This window comes from Anopheles nili, chromosome 3 (assembly GCF_943737925.1).
Source record: "Anopheles nili chromosome 3, idAnoNiliSN_F5_01, whole genome shotgun sequence".
NCBI classification, from domain to species: domain Eukaryota; kingdom Metazoa; phylum Arthropoda; class Insecta; order Diptera; family Culicidae; genus Anopheles; species Anopheles nili.
This window is the reverse complement of record NC_071292.1, coordinates 47,615,461-47,636,427: the sequence shown is the minus strand read 5'-3', so window position 1 is coordinate 47,636,427 and position 20,967 is coordinate 47,615,461. Positions and strand designations below refer to the sequence as shown.

The window sequence follows — 20,967 nt, the reverse complement described above, 5'->3', positions numbered from 1 at the left end:
TCACTTCTAATATATTCAAAGGTTGACCACTTCTTTATAGGTTCGACTATCTAGAGTCATATGCCTTACAGTGAAATACACTGGATACAACCGTCCACTTCGAGCAGCAACGATTGTATGTAAAAAATCCTAAGATAACAAGGCCGGTTTCAAAATTTGGGTTATCATTCAAAGTGTACCAACATTCTACATGTTAAAATTCAGCACAGTTTTTTACGATCGACAAAATATTACAAACAAAATAATTCAGAGCACAAATGACATTGTATTTTATATTCTAATAAATTTATCCATAAAGTAAGTTTTAAGAAAGCTTATTGGCTTATTTTAGAAGATTTTAACGAAGCAAGAGAAGGATATTGCAAAAAAGCTACGAAATAGCGGCTGCAAGATAGCTAATTTTAAATCGCCAACCGTTCCATCAACTTTGACGTTTTGTGCGTCAAAATTAATGTGTGTTTTGGTTGTTGCTTTACTCGGTGTTTTGTAAGGAATTATTTTTGCAGTTCTTTCGATAAAATACTGGATCTTTGTTTGCAAGCACAATTTCACCATTAACGATATCAACCGAATAGAATAAAAGTAATTATAATAACATCATAGGTTTCAGAAAAGTGTATACACTGCAAATCGCTCCGATTTGCGCTCCGTTCCGAGTGAATACTATTATTGAGCCGGTTACTACATCAAACCTGCTCGTTTGAAGGTTTCAATAGATCCGATTAGTTTTACAATAGCAGTTAATACCCACAAAAACTTAAATAACAGCAATCCATAACATGGAGGCAGCATTATGCCGATTTCCTTTTTATGTTCATTTAATGCAATTTTGGTCCAATATTTAACCATTTTTCAACAGATCACGTCAACAGCTCTCCTGCACAATGGAAGTAGCCTCTCAAAACAACGATCATTTAGGGAAACGGTGGAATCATTTGCGAAAGATTCTGGAGAGGTCTGGCCCTTTTTGCCACCCAAATTTTGCGGCTTCATCGGAAACGTTGGAATTTCTACTCAATACTTGCAAAATTTTAGTGATCGGTAAGCACGGCATGAAATTTTGGTTTGCTCTAATAACTAATGTATGTTTTACTCTGCCTAAGGTGCCGGAGGATTGGGATGTGAATTATTGAAGGATTTGGCCCTAATGGGATTTCGCGACATTCACGTAATCGATATGGACACAATCGAGCTCTCTAATCTCAATCGTCAGTTTCTGTTTCGTCGAACGGATATCGGCAAATCGAAGGCGCAATGTGCCGCAACGTTCATTAGTGAACGCGTGCCAGGATGTGTCGTAACGCCGCATTTTTGCAAAATTCAAGACTTTGATTCCTCGTTCTATCGCCAGTTTCATATCATAGTGAGTGGACTGGATTCAATTGTTGCTCGCCGGTGGATTAACGGGATGCTTATATCGATGTTGGAGTATGAAGAAGATGGCTCGGTTGACGAAACTTCCATAATTCCCCTTATCGATGGAGGAACAGAAGGATTCAAAGGCAACGCTCGTGTGATTTTACCTGGAATGACGGCATGCATCGACTGCACGTTAGACTTATTTCCTCCTCAGATTAATTATCCGTTATGCACCATTGCGAATACTCCTAGACTGCCAGAACATTGCATTGAGTATGTGAAAATTATTCAATGGCCTAAGGAGACTCCATTTGGAACTGATGTGACACTGGATGGCGATGATCCTCAGCACGTCTCATGGGTGTACGAGAAGGCACAGGAGCGGGCAAACACGTTCAATATAACTGGACTGTCGTATCGTTTGGTGCAAGGGGTATTAAAGAACATCATACCGGCGGTTGCTAGCACGAATGCGGTGATTGCGGCTGCATGTGCAACGGAGGTATTCAAGATTGCTTCCAGCTGCTGTGAACCATTGGTCAATTACATGGTATTTAATGACGTTGATGGAATATACACGTATACCTACGAGGCAGAAAAGCGAGACGATTGTCTGGCTTGTAGTCAGGTGCCACGACTTGTGGAAGTAGCGGATCCGAATGGCATGACATTACAGGATCTTATTACACATCTTTGCGAAAGTCCTGAGTTTCAAATGAAAAGTCCAGGATTAACAGCAGTTTTGGATGGTAAAAATAAAACGCTCTACATGGGAACGATCAAGAGCATTGAAGAAGCCACGAAAGGGAATCTCACGTTGTCGCTCAATGAGCTTGGATTGAAGGATAACCAACAGATCATGGTAGCAGACATTACAACACCGAATACAATCCTTATTAAACTAAAGTTTCAACCAAATGAGGTAGAAATGAAATAGGTCTTATTAATCTACAATTTCTGAATAACAACATCTAATGCTTAGCATTGTATTGCGTATAAAGAAAAATAAAATAATAAAAAATATATAAACTTGATTGCATATAATGTTATCCATACCATAAACTATTGAGAATATGCTGTTTAACCCATTAACGATAGCGTCTCAAGTCATAGCCATGTGGCGTGTTTCAGGTGTCGTAGCAACGTACGGCATCCATGGCAACGAAGCCAAACAAAAACAAATGCATTTATAAAAATATATTAATAGCTTTGCTGTCTTCAAGGAGGCAGACCAACTTATTAGTCAGATTTTGTGCAAAAATGGATTGGAAGCATCTGTTATCGTTATCGCCTCATAATTTAGACGATGTGCGAAAAGATGGCGCCGCGGTTGAAATTGCAAATTTATCAACAGACCTCAAATTCGATAGCAAAAGCAGCAAGAAATTATTTAGATTGGCACAGGTGGCTTTACGATTCCGAAACGAACAGGCGAGTAGTAAGCTGAAATAATATGGTAATCATGGAATTAATGTTGCGTGTTTTGTTCTTAGGTTAAACAGTTGCAACAAAAGATAATCGAAGGTAAAGATGATTACGGCAGTCAGGAGAGGCTGAAAGAATGGAAAAGGACAATAGAAAAGCTGGAGTTAGAGCGCCACACCCTTCGAACGAAACTCAAGGAAGTGACAGAGGAGAACTCAAAGCTGCAATCGAAGGTCACCGAAAGTTTTCACGTTGGTAGCGAAGGAGAAGATTCGCCCGATGCATTATCGGAGATTGAAAAGCAGCAAGAGCTGTATAATAACATCAGTATGAAAAACAAGCACATTAAAAGGCTTCTGAGAGATATCGATGATTTGGAAAAACGGAACAGCTTCCAGGTCGACACTATTAATGGGCTGCAAATGAGCTTAAACGACGCGACATTAAATATCACTGCCCTAACTCATCAGTACGAAGAGATACTATCTCGTTCAGAGGAGCAAGAAAATTTGGTTAGTAATCTTAATGAAAAATTACAGCAAATGGAGAGTGAAATTTTGACTATTTGCGAAGAAAAGGAACAATTATTAAATGAGCTTAACGAAGTCAATAAGCAGCATCAGGATCAGTTTGTTGAATGGGAGGAACAGCTTGATAAAAGAGATGCGGAACTTAACGACCTTAAGGATCGATATGATAATCTTTTGAGTCAATTTCCGGGCATTGATATCGAAACAGAGCGCAAGGAGTACAAGCTTATGATGCAACGGCTCGAGCAGAAAAATGAAACGATTGTGGAGCTTGAGGAAAAAATTTTGCAACTTTCGAAGGAAATTCATCGATCGACCGATGTAATGAACAAATTCAGCGAGAAAGAAAAAGAGCGTGCAACTAAGGAGAAACAAATGGAAAGTCACTGTTGCCAGGAGTATCGTATGCAGCTAGAAAAGTCGAATGAACGATGTCGGGAGATGCAGGAAATCCTCACTGATGTGGAGGAGGATAACCGATTGAAATCTAGACACGCGGTAGAAGCGATTGAAGCGCTAAGGCGGTACGAAAATGGCGAAGACGGGCTGGTCAATGCCCTTAAACAAGTCAGCAAATTGCAGGATAAGGTGAACTCGCGTGATAAGCAAATTCGCCAGTTGATTGGGGAAATTAATTTGGCCAATGACATCGCAATCGAGAATGGAGTTCTTCGGTAAGTTTTCGTATTAAATTTATTGGAAATAGTCTATTATATAAGTTCTAACGTAATGTAATTTTATAGGAAACGTTTGGGCATAGACGATGATGAGGTAGTAGCGACGAGCTCTATACTCGCTAAACAGAAGAAAATAGCCAAAGTGAATGAACGACTTGCTCTCAAGTTGCGTGCTTCGGAGGAGATGAGATTACAGCTAAAGTTGGAGAAAAATGATTTAAAGTAAAACAAGTTCTGATGAAGTTAATGAACAATATTATTTTTAACATGAAACATGTATGGTGTATTCCTTGTTTTTAGGCGGCAATTGGCTACTTTATCACATAATGTAAGCCAAAGACCTACTGATGCATACCAGGATCCTAACAAAACGGAAGAACGCTCATCAGTGTCTCCGGACGAACAAAAGTCCACCGTAGATGTGGATGGTATGAATTCTCCTATCGGTGATGTGAATGCAGTTAAGTTTTGTGAGAAATGTATGAAACAGTATAATGTTTACGATGCTATGAAACATTGCAAAGCCTGCATTTTTCGGCATAGTTTTAATTATTGCGATAAATGTGTGGGTCAGCTAAAAATGAATTTTGATGAGGGTGTCGCTACTAGTGCTACGGCTTCGCATACAAATTTTGCTGATCGACAGCGAATCAACGAACTGGAAAAACAATACGTGACGGTAATGGAAGAGAACGAAAATTTACGCGTAGGAATGCATGAAATTTTGGAAAAACTGCGCGAGTACGATGCAATGTCTGATCAATTAACGATCGATAAGGCGACGCTTGATAAGTTGCTAAATGTATTGAGTGATCGACCCGTTTCGGCTCACTGGCACACCGGGATGTTAACTGTACAAGAACGTGAATTGCTACTAAAGGAACGTTTGACCATTGGCGAAGCGGATGTGAACGGTAGAAAAAGCAAAAGTATTCAGTCAACCGAGAGTGTGAATGATTCGGGAAATGTGTGTAATGAGGATGATAATTCAGAATCAATCGATCGACTTGAAACGGAGCATATGGATTTTAGTGAGCAAGTACTATTGAAAGCTGTAGAAATTGATCGGTTAACGGAAGCACTCGACGAACTAAGAATGGAAAATGGACGTCTTCTTGCACACCAGGATGACCTCGAGGTAACGAAAAAGTTGTACAACGAATTGTTACACATTACTAATGCATCTGAGAACGAAAAAGATCGATTGCTTGTTAAAACGATTGATCGGTTAAAGGATATTGAATCGACAGTGTGTACCCTGCAGCGCAAAGTCGATTTTTTAAAAGCTGACAACGATAATTTGCATAACTCCTTTCGTCAGATCAAAACTGAACATCTTAATCTACTGTACGACTTACGGATGGAGCTTACGAAGAAAGAGAGTGATCTGAAACAAATAAATGCTACCGGTGTGTCCAAAAAGGAATCTTTTGATTCGTTTGATAACGATGAATTGAGTAAACTCGAGGATGATTTGGCACGGATGAAACATGAAGCGACACGCATTTACAGTATTTTCTTGAAAAATATTCAAGAAGTGGATAAGGACCATTTGCTGGATGTGGATTACGGCAAACTGAACCAATTTGGTTTAGTGGACACCAATTTGACGCTAGAATTCATTACAAAAGAAGAATACAGACGAACACACGAAAAGTTGGAAAAGCTTGAACTGGAATTACAACGAGAAGTTGCAAAAAATGGTCACTTGGAAGAGCTGTTAAAAGTATCTAACGAGCAGATACGATCCCAGCAGTCCCTTATATCCAAGTATTCGGAAGAAGAAGTGAGTCTACGACATTTAGTGGTTGACTTACAGAGTACATCTAATGAAAAATATTTACTGGCTCGATCACAAAAGGAGTTAGATTTAGGTATGAAAAAAGCTGGAACTATAGGAATAGTTGGAATTTGATTTAATGAAAAACTTGAAAATTTTAGTTCGAGAACAGGAAGAAAATTTAAAACAAGAAAATAACAAAATGAAACATAAACTTCTTCAAACATTAGAGGAATTAGATACCATGAAGCAACGTCTTGCTGAACAGGGGCAAGAATTTGGTGCACGCCAAAAAGACAACATGGTCAAAATAAGGTATGCTTCCAATAATATTCGTTTGGAAATATTTAGACAAATTTCACATTTGAAATATTAACATTGTAGATACTTGAAGAAAAGTTTGCGTTTCCTGACATCAGACTACCGTTTATACATTCCAACATTTGCGATTCCGGAATTTATCCAGATGTATGCTCATGTAATGGAGATGCGCCGATGTCTTACGGAGGAGCAAAAGAAATGCCAAAGAGAGGCACATGATCAAGAGTACGAGCGAATGCTTTCAAAACTCAAGGAAAATGCTAACCAAAATCATATACAAGATAAAATCAATGTAAGTAGATGAAGATAAAAAAGAGGAGTCATTCACTAAACAATGTTTTTACTATTGCTAGCTAATCAAATACGAGAGTCAAAGCGAGTTCCTTACCAGGCAATTAATACAATGTCAGGAGCAGGTTGATACTTTGCTCTTGGAAAATAAGCAGCTTCGATTGAAGGAAATAGAAAATTCTCGACATTGGGACACACTGGAGCTGTTATTTGGTGAGGAGGCTAATAAATTACGCAAGGATCGGGACAAATACTTTGATAAAGAAGTACAAACATTAATTGGTATGGACAAAATCGGTTGTTCTATTAAAATATCAGAGTGAAAAATATCGTTTCTGGGTGAATCATTGCAGAAACATCGTCGAAATGCGTCAACACAATTCCAATAATTGAAGATAGCACTCCAAACACCGACAGACCCAGTAGAAGTTCGTCTGGGGATACAATTCACCAAGTCGAAGATCGAAATGATGAAATCGAAACGGGGAATATAGATGAACAACAGTTGTTGCCCTTGGTTGCTAAAAAATCTCTCGAATCCCAGTTGAAACAGGCGATGATGCTGGCATCTACAAGAAGTGCGCTTTTATTAGAGGCTGAGAGTCGTCTTTCAGAGTGTCAAGGTAGAATTAAATTACTGGAAAAATCGCTCGAGGAAAAGGACGGATTGCTTAAACAGCACACGCAGTCCATCAGTGCTGTTAAGCATGATCGAGTGGAAGATAGCATCCTCAGTGTAAGTATTTTATATATGAAATTCAAGCGAAAGTGTTCCTGGCATGCATGTTTTTATCCCAATTTTTTTTTATAAAATTAATAGAACGAAACTAATGATTCTAAGTGTGTTTCAGTCTACCATAGGTTCGCTTCAGAATCTTCTTCTAGAAAAAGACACTACTTTATCTAAGTATCAGGAGCTATTAAAATCTGAACGGAATGAACATTCACAAATGTACGATGAACATATGTCTCAGATAAAAAATCTAAAGAAAATAATCGATGAACTGGAGCAAAAATTATACGAAAAACAAAAGGAATACGATAATATTTCCACCCAATTAAATGAAATGAATCAATTGAAGGAATTGCAGGAGAGCGTTCCTGAAAAGAAACAAACCATTGCAGACGAATGCGACAGGTCTGAGGCTGGCACGTTGGTTTATTCGGATAAGATCATTGAAAATATCTATGAAATTGATGAAAAAAAGGAACAAGAAATTCAAGACCTAAACGTGCAAGTGAAGTTGCTGGAAACAAACGTGCATGAATTAGAAAATGAACAAAAACGGCTTCAACTGCAACTTCGGGAGGCGAACAGCCGTGAAAAAAAATGTGAGAAAATGCTTCGAGAAAAGGAGTCCGAACTGGCTTCGATGAACGATCGTTTGACCAGAGAAGCGAACGATCTTCGAGAGTTCACCGAAACTATTGCCAACGCGCAAGAAATCGAACATCTGAAGGAGATGTTGGAGGAAAAGGACCGCCACATACAAGATCTTACAGAGACGTTGTCACAATTTCATGAAGATCAGCGCAACTTCATGAACGACACTTCACTGCATTCCGCTGAGCAGGTTTCTCAATTGAGTGCGGATTTGAATCGTAGCGAAGCAAGCAATCGGGTTTTGAAGACACAAATTGAAGCTCTTAAACGGCAGATAGCTAGTATTCAGCAGCGAGAAAAGCAGTCCAGAGAATTGGTGAAAACGCTCAAAAACCAACTTATAAAACGGCCTGTTATTGCGATGAAGTCTGAACGTTTAATAACGCCACGCGAGGAACAACTTTCGCGACGAATACAGCAAATTGAAACGGAACTGTTGGATACCAAGGATGAGCTGCGGAAGCAGACAGCAATCAATGAGAGTCGACGCGCCAAAACGGCAGCTGAATTGGACCTGTGGAACAAGCAGAAGCGCTGGCAGCAAATGGCAGAACGATTGAAAGTGCAGTTGAAAGATAAAGAAGTGGAGCTTGAGAAGATGAAAGTTCATTTTAATACTGCCAAAACGACGATCGGGCGATTAGAGCGTGATCGAGCACGGATAAGCGGTACTTCAGCTGGTTCCGGAACTGCCACATTACTGTTGGACAATAAATACCAGGCATCTGGTTCACCTGATCAGTACTGCAGCACGGATAGCACCGTTTCAGAGGATGCCAGTACAACGACTACGCAAATATTTACCCAGAATAGTAAAGAGATCATCGATGCATTGAAAAGTCGTATTGAGTCGCAACAGCGTAGAATTATTGCCATGGAGTTAGATAGAAAGGTATTAATTAACTTTAAATGATAAATGGCGTGTTTCGATAATCTCATGTTTTAACTTACAGGGTTCAAATACGGTAACGCACGAGCTCGAGAAAATGCAAGAAAAGTTATGCAACATGGAAGCGCAGAATGTACGATTGGAGGCAAAAACTCTACAGTTGCAGTTAGATAACGATATGCTGCGTCAAAGTGATGAATCTGAACGCTTGAAAAGACAAATCAAACATCTGGAAGAGTAAGTAGATAGCTCCAATTTGTTTTTGTAATCAGCCGAGCGGCAAGTGAATAGTCCCAGTTGTTACGATATGAGTGATTCCTCTTTGCGGGAATTTCCAAGCTGACTCTTGGGAAACACGCAAGGTCGTCTAGTTTGTTGTTATGAAAGAGTGTTAGTTATGCGACATAAGTTTCTTAACGCAAAAACTTTTGTTTTTACATAAAATGTTTCTTGTTATATTTCTTAATTTCTTCTACCGTTTCATTCGTAGATATATAATCGTTTTAAAGGAAGAAATCTCAAAGGCCACAGCTGGATGTCCTGAGTCGATAAATTTCGAGAATCTTTGCGTACGATGTAGCAGACGCAATGGCTCAAACGGAGATTTAGCTGAACGTAATGCTAATCTTGAGCAAACCGTACTTACGCTCAAACGCATGATTGAAAAGTTACGTGTCGAAAACAAACACCTAAAGGATCATCGATCCAGAGAGCGCGGAGAATTTTCCGATTTTTCTGGCAATGCCCCCACCGAAATGATCGGAAAGGATCTGTACGATCGACTGAAAAAGGAACATGAGAAACTTCAGCAAAGCCTGGTGCAAGCGCAGAACAAAATATCGGTGCAACAGGTAGAAATTGAGTTGCTATCGAGTGTTACGTGCACTCGCTGCAAAGCCCGATACAGTGGCGAACCCTTGAATGCAGCAAGTAGTGAAGAGGCGACGGTGGTCGAAGATTTGAAGGATAAGCTGGAAAAGAAGAGTCAGTTGCTCGAGAAAGCTAAAATTCTACTGCAACGAGCAGCTGCAAAAGAGCGCTACTTAAAAGAACAGATCGATCTTCTCCGGCGCAAGTGTTCTGATCTCCAGAATGTCCCCGTTATAGATGAAATAAGTGAATAACAGAACATGAATTTTAAAGATGTGTTGTCCTTTTATAGTTAGTGTTTCTGTATATAATTGCTCAATTTTAGCTAACAGAACAGTTTTGTAATGTGAGAGAATATAAAAGATATAACTTACACACCGTTGCCTGTTCATATTAAGGACACATTGATGTAAAATGTAAACGTAAAAGTAAATTTCAAGAAGATGCCGAGTGCGCTAGGACGTAAGCAAAATAAATACTCCTTTTTGAAGCATATCGGATATCAAGGCCAACAATCATTCAGGTTGTTTTAACGGATGCAGGTATTTTTGGCAGTCCAAATTCGTCTACCAATATTCCGTCCTTGTTGGTGACGCTGTCGGCGCCTGGTTCTTTGTCGGGTGCCTCTGGAGCCTTTACCACATCGTCCAGATAGCTGGCGTCATCGTCGAGTGCTATCTCATCGCCGAGCGCATCCAACTCCGCCTGTAGCTCATCATCATCCAGCTCTGGCATGCCGTAAGTCCGGCCCATCGCTTCTTGCACTTCGTCCGCTTGCTCTAGCATATCGGCCATATCATCTTGTATGTCTTCAATCTCCTCGATGTTAATTTTCTTGAATTCTTTTTTCATTGATTTCATGCCATCCTTCATGGCGGTCACAGTTGCTTGCGTATCCTTAAGCGTTTGGTGTGCAAAGTTGGCTTGTTCCATGTTGAACGATTGATTTCGCAAATTTTCAACCTGACTTTCGTACTGCTTACGCTGCTTCAGAACCCGCATAGCCTTTTGTTTGACGGCATTTTTGGCTGGACCTTCGCGCATTTTGGCCATTTGGTCCTTATATTTGCGAAGCTCGTTATCAAGCGTCTTAATTTTGCCTTCGATGGCTTCCGCTCTTGCATCAACCTGTCGTTGTGTTGATAGTGAGAAGAGTGGCTGAATGAGTGACTCATCACCGCAAAATGTATCACCATTCTAGATCTTACCCCACTGATGCAGTCGCTAATACTTGGACCAGGTTCTTTCGGTTTCGATTTACCGAATAAACGATTCATTTTGCTCTGTTAGGTCGACACACTGTGGAAAAGAATAAATATAAGTTTTGTTGCGATGATAGATTCTTTTTTGTTCTATCTGCATGGGTAAAATGAGGTATGAATAAGAATCACTATGTTGCAATCAATCGATACTGTAGATTTTAGACGTTCTTTTTTTAATTTTTCAAATTTTAAAATTATATTTTAATTTTAATTATAGCATATTATATATTATATAGAATTTACACGATTTTTGATTATTTCGTACTGTTCTGACTTCCAAGTAAATATTGTTCACACCGCAATACCAAAAGTTTATCATGCATCAGTGAGAGAATTTACAATCCTAAATCTTACCTGTTTGCTCGTTGAATAAAGTTTAAAACGGCAGTTCGTTTTATTTCTTGACTGTATTTTAAAAATTCACAATTTATGCAGTTTTTTCGAATGTTTTCTTACGAATTACTAAGTTTGTTTTGATACTTTTTATACAAATGACTTTTATATTGATTTTTATTAGGCGAAAATGTCAGCTAAAGCATTTATGTGGCATAGTTCAAGCGTTCAGCTCTACGGATAATGTTGAAGTTATTTGAACATTTTGGCATGCCGTGATGGTTTTAAAATAAATTGAATACTCTTTTTTAATACATGCTTAAAACAATAAAGTTTAAAGAATTTATTCAAAGATGTTGCAAATTTTTTCAAGATATCATCTCTTTTCATTTAACCGAGTCAGCCCGGTATAAGGCTCACAGCGGCTGTTGGGAGGAAATGCCTTTCAGTTCAGACACAATTATATAAATCTCCATAAGGCCTGGCCATCCATAAATAAATAATAATCTGTTTCATTATAGATTGCATATAGTTTCCATATAGTACAAGAAATAAGTAGTTGATAAGTGTCAAGCTATAAAATCTGAATTCCATCGGTAAAATATTTCTCAAAGTTAAAGTCATTCAAATATACAACAGCAGTTGATTGAGGCAATAAGATGTAATATTAGTATAAAATACTGAAATTGATTTATCAACTTACCCGAACAGCAAAAGTAACCATACTGACATGCAATATATAGGCAAGCTATATCGTACATATGATTGAACTCTGTTTTGTGTTCTCAATATCAGTGTTAAGCCGTTAAGATTGATTCAAATGAATATTTCTTTTTATTCCATATCAATACTATAATTATTTTTACTAACATACATATGTTTGACCCTTTTGGCATCGATCCTGCGGCAGCTGCTTTTGCCTCAGCGATTTCTAATACCGTAGATAGTGTTGCTGGTTTAAATCGGGCATCTCGATAAAATTATTGTTTTTCGTAGCAATACGACAAGTTCAACATCGATGACTCGGCGACATGACGTACATGAGAGATAGCACGAAACATTTGTGTAAATCGGCGCAAATGCAAAAACGAACTAAATGGGTAATAGAATATGTAACTGAAATGTCCATTATGTAATTGCTTGTCGAGTTATAGTGTGTTTTGCGGATTTTAGCGCCACCATAAACACCAAAAACTGACAAGGTTGATCTTTGTTACAACACCTTGTTCCGTACATTACTTTACACATTACACTGCTTTTTTGTGGTAGCAAAGAATTATTTAAATTGCCTGTTGCGAAAGAACGATTCACAAAGATAGGAAACCAAATGATTCATGATATATTTACAATACGTTACTTTGTTTTGAGAGGTTTGCGATTTTGTTAAATGTTTTGCTTCATACTACAAGTATTTTAGTATTATGATTTTTTTTTGCTTGTCCTTTCCCGTCTTTCCAGCACAGCGCATTGCGATCGATGCGTTATTTTCTGATTAAATTTAATTTAGTGTATGTTTGTATATATATATAATTTTTATATATAGATTTCATAATATAATTTCTCCTACCCTTCCATGCATCTAACCTTACACGCAATGTTTCTTATGATCGTACCATATAATCGTATACATGTTCTCAAGTCTCTTGAAATTGTGGAATTTTTCTTCGTGCTTTTCCGACGCTTCGTAGTTCCTGTTTTCAACATGCTCGTTCAGCTTCCAAAGCAGCTTCGTATACATTGTTCACTTTTCTATGCTTGTTACTTTCTTTAGGCTCGATAAGTTACTTGATCACTAGGGAATGTAATGTGTGTTTGTGTGTCTGTGCACTAATGCCAAGGTATGCCTAATCTGGCCTCCTTCGACCACTTGTCTTACTTGAGTTGCATGCAAATAACTTACGTTCATTACAATTGAATTGTGTTGCTTGTTTTGGGGCTAATAGCACTCAGCTAAGCGCGAATATTCCATCACACAAGGTTTCTCTCGTATACATTGGGTTCTCGACTTTTCGAATCTTTTATTACTGTTGCCCCCTTTCTTCCCTCTCTCAATGTTTGTAAGCTTCAAAAAACGATCAGCTCTGGCTTTATTCGATGATATGATACTAAAATTTACATTGAATGTGATTTACATGAGCGGGCGCCTTAGGGCAGTCCCTTTTTTGCAAACCCTACGACGATGTAAAACAAACAAAAGGACGAATGATCTTAACGACGAATTTAACAGACTAATCCAACAAAAAGTAAAACATAAAAAAACCCACGGCACACCTACGGTAGTTGCGGCTTTGAAGGATGCAACTCGGAGCCGGTGCGTGGATAGTTGTTCCTTCCTTTCTGCTCGTAATACTGCTCCGGTAGTGGATTCGTGTCGAACTTTGCACCGTTTGGATGCTGCTACTGCTACTACTAGTGTGCCTTTTTGCGTCGGTTTGTTTGCGGGAGGATCATCTTATGCTGTCGTGCAGCACGTTCACTTAAACAGCTGCAGTCAATACACTGAGTTGTGGTGATCGTAATTGTGCGCATGCAAGTAGGAGGGCATGGTTTGATTCAACTCGGACGCTCGACGTCTCAGGGCCGCTATGCTGTGGCCTCGCCATACATCGTCGTCTCCTTCGGGGGTGCCAGTCGAAAGGCTCTGGCAGCTGCCGATTCCATGCTGATTGGCACCAGGCTGCAAGGATAACGGGTGCACGAGACGTGGGTGAGAAAAATTAACAAAAATAATTAGAATTCCGTTCTAAATTGCAATCGAGCTGAATGAACAAACGATGATCGACGATGTTTTTTAGTAACTCAACATCTATTATGAGGTTCAATTTCTCCATATTCTAACGGTTCTACTTATCTAGTTCATTGTTATCTCTGGGCGTCTTTAATATGTGTCATTAAGTAATCCGGCTATTACCAATTGGGTGTTGGTTGACAACAATTTTCGATTATGATGCATTCAAAATGAGCGAATAATTGATTCTTTTTCAAATAAAATAAATGTAAAAAAATGAAGGTTCTAAGAAAGATTAACGAACAGAAGATTTGCAATAACTCGAGATAATGAAGGATACAAAAAACATCGAACAGGAATCGTTCAGTGTACATCGGTTCAGAGAGGCGTTACACTACATTCCGATTTGTATTCTCGTATTAAATATATTTTACACAATATGGTACTGATTTTTTTTGCGTGATTGGAAACGGAAGCAAAAGCTACACGGTGGAAACGAGTATCCGCGCAACTTTTCCCACCCACACACGTCCGAAAACTAAACGTACCATTTCTCCGTTGGCCGATGCATCGTTTTGACTAGCACCTTGTTGCTGCTGCTGCTGTTGTTGTTGCTGCTGTTGCTGCTGCTGCTGCTGCTGCTGATGCTGCTGAGGCTGATTGGGCTGCTGGCCACTGTTCGACAGGGGCGGTGTAGCTGGTGAGCAAGCGTTTATGTTCGGCGGGGTGGACGTCGGTGAGCCGCCTGTACAGCCTACACCGCCAACCGAGTGCTGGTACATCATCGTATCACCTGGGGACGAGATCGATGCAAGCTATGTAGAAAAAGGGAACAAATTTTCATGTTTACCACCGAACCAGAACCGAGCAACTCCCCCACGGCTTGGCCCTGGTTTGGCCGTAGAATTTGAACAACAACAACGGTCGAGGACGCTCCTTTTTTTTTTTACTTTCGAGCAAACAACGTCTCGGCAACGCACGAAAAACAAGCTCTGGTCCGAAAATCGTTCGCGATAGAAAAGAAAAAAAATACACGCCTGAGTGCTGGGTTCGTCCTCGAGGCTGGGGAATGGCAACTGCGCCTGGCTGCTGAGAGCATGAATAATTTTGTCTCGGTAGGATCGTTTCTTTTTCAACTTCTTCTTGTTCTTCCTCTGTCCTGCTGGCTGGGAGGTGCTAATGGGTTCCACATACCGGATGGAACCGGGCGTGCAGTAGTAAGTCGTGACGAGCATTTGCCAGCGCGTTCCGCTCCGAGGTTCTGTTTGACCATTAGGTGAGGTTTCGTTGTGCGATGGTACGGTGTTGGTTTTCTTCAACACGACCTTGCAAAGGGGTATCGGAATTAGAAGGAAGAACAAAAAAAAAGCAGCACAAATAGTGGAACTAGTTCAGTCTTGAATGTACAGCCCGCTTGTTGGTCGAACGGAAACAAGATTTTTTCTTACTCCTACTGTAGAAGCTCGCAGTTGGAATCGGAAAAAAGAAAACCAGTAGGTGGAGTGATAAACATCAGAAGGAAAGGAGATAATACATATTTTGAGAAAAATACATTTCTCAATCTACTAGACAAATGAAATTTATAAAACTACGCCATAGATTATGTAGCCTTTTTATAAAGGATTAGTAGATTAATTGAAAACAAAACTTTTACAAAATAAGACAATCATAGCAAATGAAAATATAACCTAAGGAGAGTTTTCCAATATAATTTCAAAAATTTTACATGTGGTTGGTTTAACCGAGTCAGCCCGGGATAAGGCTCTGAACGGCTTTTGGGAGGAAATGCCTTTCAGCTCACAAATAACTATACAAACCTAAATACGGCCTGGCAGTCCATAAATAAATAATAATAATGTGATAGGTATAATGTCACAAAAAATATCTATAACCATAACTTTCGGCAACAATCAAACATGGGCTCCTGCAAAACGAGTAGAATAGTTCTGTTTGAACGAATCTTGTGGAGCATCAACCGACACAAGCATCCGAGACACTATTGGTTGTTGTGCTCGAAAAACAAAAGCAAAAAAAAAACATTCCTCAACGTTCCGGCTACGATCCACACTAGTTAAAACTTGCATGTCAACTTGCCCCAGTAGTTACCTAGCGCATTCAGTCCATAGTTGTGATACCCACCGGCCCCCATGGCCGAGGATATGTTGATGCCCGAGTTAAGCCCCGTGTTGAGCGTGGAGGAGAGCGAGGACGATTGGTTCAGCTGACCGAATCCTGGCTCGGTTCGGCACGTTGTGTTAGTCGCAGTTGTTTGGAAGGGCGTTAGTGGTGTGTTAGTGATGGTGCGTGGGTGGCGTGCGAAACAGGGGAAAAGAGAAGGTGAAAATTAGTGGAATTTCAAGCACGGTTAGTACACGTATAATTCATCCACCGGTCAGGATTCGTGTCCTTGCCAGCTCGTTAAACCTACCGGCCGTCATTGGGTTGACTCCGACGCCCCATCGATCGCCTCCGAACATCGACGTGCCGCATAAGCTCTCGCTCATGGCTATGTTGGTTATGTTGGCCCCGAACGGGGGCAGTCCGTGTGACGGCAAGAGGGCTCCTGTGGGGAGAGAGGGGGGGGAGGGGTGGTGCGGGAGAGAGAAAGGGAAAAAGCAAAAGAACGCATGAAAAACCCAAAACCCAAAATGGGCCCGAGGACGCCGGTCTTACCTGGGGTGCGGAAAACGTTCGTGGTCTTCTTTCGCTTTTTCCACTTGGCCCGCCGGTTCTGGAACCAAACCTAATGCGGGAGAGAGAGAGAGAGAGAGAGAGAGAGAGCGAAACGAGATGCATGAGAAAATTGGGACAGCAGGACATCAAAAATGGCAAAAATGGAAACAAAAAATTAGCACCACATCAACGCGAAACGCGCCTACGAGCGTGATTTTAATAAATTTTAACTACCGCTTTACAAATCAAAAGTTCATTAACAGTAAAAATAATGCGAAAAGTGAAGCCCCAAACGGCCACGCGAATGACGCGCCTGAAGTCGGGAGGGTGGTGAAAAATGAGACGCTAGTTTTTCCCGGTGTAAGAGTATTTGATTTTCCGACAGGAACAAAACACAAACCAAAAAAAAAAAACCAGTGATCGTCACCCGGTCGATTTCGGGTGGCACGGTTTATGAAATCGAGCATCCAGCGTGTTTTTTTACTCTCTCTCTCTCTCTCTCTCTGTGTGTCCTTAGAAGATGGCCCTTTCGCCGGTACCGAAGGTCCTGCGAGCAGCAGCGCTGGTAATCACGTGCTATTTATTATTCACTGTTGTTTATCATTACGATTATGGTTATTATGTATGAAATTGCAGAAAATGGGACGCGTGGTGCTCCGTTTGGGTGTGCAATCGCGCGCGTAAAAAAAACGGACGAGGGTGGATGCGATGCGCAACGAGGTCGAAAACAAAGAGACAAAACAAAATAAAAAAAAATGTGTCAATGTAGGTAATCTGCGAGGGGTGCGCTCGAGCTAAGGGTGCAACGGGGCCGCACAGTGCAACATTACATCTGGAGGACGCGCGCGAGCACAAGGACACAAATCTGGCATCAAAAAACCACGTGTCGTGGGCGCTAGAACCTTTTTACTTTTGAAATGTGGACCGGTTCATCCTTCGCGCGAGATTGTGACTTCCGTTCGCCACTTTGAGCGCTGAAGTTACAGTCCAGAAGTGCAGTGGGTAAACAATGATCTATGATAATGATACCCCCGGTTATGGCTTCGACAGTTTGCGAGCGACAGAATCTTCGCGTGGTGAGTTCCAGGAGTACGGGAAGCGCCAAATATCCGTCGGTGTCGGTGATGCTGACATTATTTTTACTGCTATATTTTACGCGACGCAAGTACAGCCGCATTCTGTCGCCTGTATGGCGTGGTGGGCGTTTTGCGTACAGCCGAGAGCTGGAGGAAGATTTTCCACCAAATCACCGGGGCACAGACCCGGTACGGATGCGGCGAATTTTGGGAGCGTCCTGCCGGGTGCGCTCGTACGGGTAAACTAATTCAACTTTTTAATCGAATGTAGGGGAAAATGCAAATTATAAATTCATGACTCGGTGTTTTCTCGGCGCACGCAGCTCAAGCGAGAGGGAGTGGTTGGTGTTGGGGTTTGGGATGGGCGGGACAGGGCTTTTGTCTGCCAGCTTTTCCACCGTTGGGTAAGATCATTTTCTTTTCGTCGCAAACAACTGTGGGAACGGAGGAAAATTAATTTTTGAATATGAAATAGTTGGTGGCGTCTCTGTTCGGCAACATTCAACGCCTAATTTCACCGTTGCGTACGCTCCACGCTGGCAAGAGCTACTTTGATTGATAATTAATTAGATGCAAAAGCTTAGCAGTGTTATCTAAAACTTATTGGTGATCTAAAGTAGAACGAAAGTTGTATCTAAAAAATCTCCGGCCTCAATAATTGATTGTTTTCTCATTCTTAATTGAATGAATTGAGCACTTTTACGATGTTTACTTCAAACTCATTGGCCGATTTGATTTCACTTTAAATATATCGTGGAATTCTACGGCGAGTGCACATTTGAAATGCGTTTCGGTGTTCCTGGCGCGCATTTATGAATTCCCTGCAGGAAAACCACCGTGGCGGTTTATGTGCGGAAAATAGGGTGAGCCGGGCATGATAGTCCAAGGGAGCAGCCGTCTGATTACAATGCGAACATATGCGTACAAAAACACAGGAGTGCCCACGAGCAATGAGAGTGCAGGCAAGAGAAGCTAGCGATAGTAATGTACCCAATAAAAAAATTACCCACACACTCGCACTCACACAGTACACACCGAAAACCACCGTATCATCGTTTGATTGTACCTGATGAAGCATATTTCGCCCTCGTTACCATGCGGTAGGGAAATGAGCAGCAGCTAAACGAGAGAAAAACGGGAAAACATCCTAGGCGTGAAAAGTCGTCCCCGTTTGACTTTGATTGACTTGACGGGGAGGCGCGACGGTCCGAAGGGAATAGGGTGGTCGGGGCCGCGGGGAACGGCACAAGGTTCGCTTTTAATGGAGTGTGTCGGTGGTGGGTTTGTGTGTTTTTATTGATTTTTTTTATGCTGGCCATGTTTTGGGCAATGTTGAAGGCCAAAACTAACCATCCGGATTATCCTTCTAATGTGAGCGATTCTTTAGTATTTTGATTTTTGCAGCATCGTGAAATCATCGGTTTAGTGAACTTTCGCGCAACATGGTTTTAATCGCATGATAACATCAACAAAAGGATTTTAGTGGTGGAAAGTTTTGATTTCTTGTTTAAAATGTGCTAAATTGGTACTACATTCGAAGGACTTGTTTTCGAACAACTTCAAAGGATCTCGCATTAATTCTGCGGTACCCTGAATTTCCCCATATCAGTCACATTTTCCACCCTTACTGTTGGGCTCGTTGTTTTGACCGTGTGCAGCTTTATCTATTGGACCGTTTCTGCGATGGCAGTAAATCCCAAATCGAAGCAGCTTCCGTTCTGAGCCTGTGTAATGCTTCGTCCACCAGGCGTCGCACTCACCACCGTCGGAAGGTAATTTATGTCTCACTCAGCACGCCAAATGCGATAATAATGTTGTCAAACGGAAAATCATTTCTCACCCAGTCTCCCGACCTCGGACGGACACCATCGGAGGACTGTGCCGCGAGCAGCAGCAGCACCAGCAGCATATGCGGTCCAACATCCTGCCAGGACATGCATGCACACATCCCTGGCATGGACGGCACTGGGAGAGAATGGTCCCATTTCGGCCATCAACGGTCCCGAGGAATCCTTTCCATTTATCTCGGGCGCCCTTTGGCGGCGAGGTCCGAATGATTAATTACCCGTCTCATTACTCGGCCTGGCCGCATTGGAGCTCTGAGCCACGAAGGATGCCGGGAGATGCTGCCGGTGTTTTCCGGTTGCAAAAAAATATATACCATCGAGATGAAGATCACCAGTTGAGTGATAATTTTATACTGGCAGTGGATTTGCAGCGAATTAAATTTGGTTGAACGTTGATTTCAGCTTACAATATAGTAGCAGAAAAAAAGAGAGTTGTACAGGATTTGAACATAAATTACTCTACAATCAATGCGTTTTATTCTGATTTACTTGTTATTATATTGTTGAATCAGTTGAATATATAATCCATGTTTTGATGCCCCTATAACCAGCAAAACAAATACTTTAGTTATTTTATTGATCAATTTTTCAACGATTATTTTGATAGTTAAAATTAGAAAAAATGTTTCTTTAAACCATATTACTCTGTGGTCCTTAAAAAAGCCGTAATTTTACCACTAAATTTGACCAAGGACTAAAGAGATATCTTATTTAAACGTCGTCTAATAAATGCTAAAAATGCTCATATTATAGAGCACCGATCCACAATTTAATCAGGTCCCATGACTTTACCGAGAGAAGCGTTTCCTAATCGTTAGTATCTCCTGAAATATTCTGTCTCTTCGATTTGTTTTCTAACTTTTCCTCTATTCCCGAAAACTCACAACATTTCGTTGAAGTACACCTTACACAACGCGTACCGGACCGAATTATTTACCGGTTTTGGAAGAGATAAAATATTGGCCTTCCCTGTTTCTAGGACCTTCTGTTGTCTTTTACGCTTTCCCTCGGCTTTTGGCCACACTGAGAACCGTGGTCTGTCCGAACGGCGGGCAAGTGAATTTCAACTCCCAACGGGCGGTTCCCGGCGAGGTTACACGTAAAACTACTTTGGCTCCGACTGAAATATAAATGATGGAAATAAAAATCTATCGGTGGAAAACCCGTCGCTAAAACCGCACGCGATCCCGACCGGCCAGATTCGGAGGTTTGAGAAGAAAAATCACGCTACCAAACAGCCGTGGACAATCGTTTTTCATTGGTATCCTTTGCCGTACGCCCTTAGCCGAATCCGGACGAGTGCTTGGAATGGCGACGGAATCTTCGCGGTGCTTTTTGGAGGGTGATGAAAAAAATCGCCGCACTCTCACTCACAAAAGACTTCAACGGGCAGATGGATCGCTGACGAGTGATGGTCGGAAATAGTGATGGAATAGATTTTAAAAATGTATTCCAACGTGCAGGCTCTGTTTGGCAAGCGAATTTAGGACGTTTCGGTTGGGAAAGCGCCTCCTCGTCAAAA

The 20,967-nt window shown here is 41.0% G+C and overlaps 4 protein-coding genes across 4 annotated transcripts in view; 2 read left to right on the top strand and 2 right to left on the bottom strand.

The window, feature by feature from the left end:
• The first annotated feature begins 884 nt into the window (after nucleotides 1-884).
• On the top strand, nucleotides 885-2,319 carry LOC128725343 (nedd8-activating enzyme E1 catalytic subunit). The gene is made up of 2 exons (XM_053819077.1): nucleotides 885-1,041; nucleotides 1,104-2,319. Exons 1-2 carry the CDS (start codon nucleotides 885-887, stop codon nucleotides 2,294-2,296), a joined length of 1,350 nt encoding a protein of 449 aa, XP_053675052.1. The 3' UTR covers nucleotides 2,297-2,319.
• A 300-nt stretch (nucleotides 2,320-2,619) lies between these two features.
• Nucleotides 2,620-9,780, top strand: LOC128722758 (centrosomal protein cep290). The gene is made up of 11 exons (XM_053816438.1): nucleotides 2,620-2,790; nucleotides 2,853-3,988; nucleotides 4,058-4,213; nucleotides 4,292-5,865; nucleotides 5,933-6,086; nucleotides 6,156-6,384; nucleotides 6,446-6,665; nucleotides 6,737-7,119; nucleotides 7,235-8,659; nucleotides 8,721-8,893; nucleotides 9,147-9,780. Exons 1-11 carry the CDS (start codon nucleotides 2,620-2,622, stop codon nucleotides 9,778-9,780), a joined length of 6,255 nt encoding a protein of 2,084 aa, XP_053672413.1.
• LOC128722759 (charged multivesicular body protein 5) lies at nucleotides 9,207-11,264 on the bottom strand. The gene is made up of 3 exons (XM_053816439.1): nucleotides 11,143-11,264; nucleotides 10,735-10,825; nucleotides 9,207-10,654 (listed from the first exon to the last, which is right to left on the bottom strand). The coding sequence occupies exons 2-3, from the start codon at nucleotides 10,801-10,803 to the stop codon at nucleotides 10,046-10,048; spliced, it is 678 nt and encodes a 225-aa protein (XP_053672414.1). The 5' UTR covers nucleotides 10,804-10,825; nucleotides 11,143-11,264; the 3' UTR covers nucleotides 9,207-10,045.
• A 2,348-nt stretch (nucleotides 11,265-13,612) lies between these two features.
• LOC128723158 (homeobox protein orthopedia) overlaps nucleotides 13,613-20,967 on the bottom strand; it is a 28,193-nt gene continuing 20,838 nt past the window's right edge. Inside the window, exons 4-8 of the mRNA XM_053816873.1 lie at nucleotides 16,523-16,592; nucleotides 16,278-16,412; nucleotides 15,956-16,081; nucleotides 14,398-14,642; nucleotides 13,613-13,798 (exon numbers count right to left, since the gene is read on the bottom strand). Coding sequence (XP_053672848.1) covers nucleotides 13,613-13,798; nucleotides 14,398-14,642; nucleotides 15,956-16,081; nucleotides 16,278-16,412; nucleotides 16,523-16,592 — 762 coding nt within the window. The remainder of the gene's footprint in view (nucleotides 13,799-14,397; nucleotides 14,643-15,955; nucleotides 16,082-16,277; nucleotides 16,413-16,522; nucleotides 16,593-20,967) is intronic.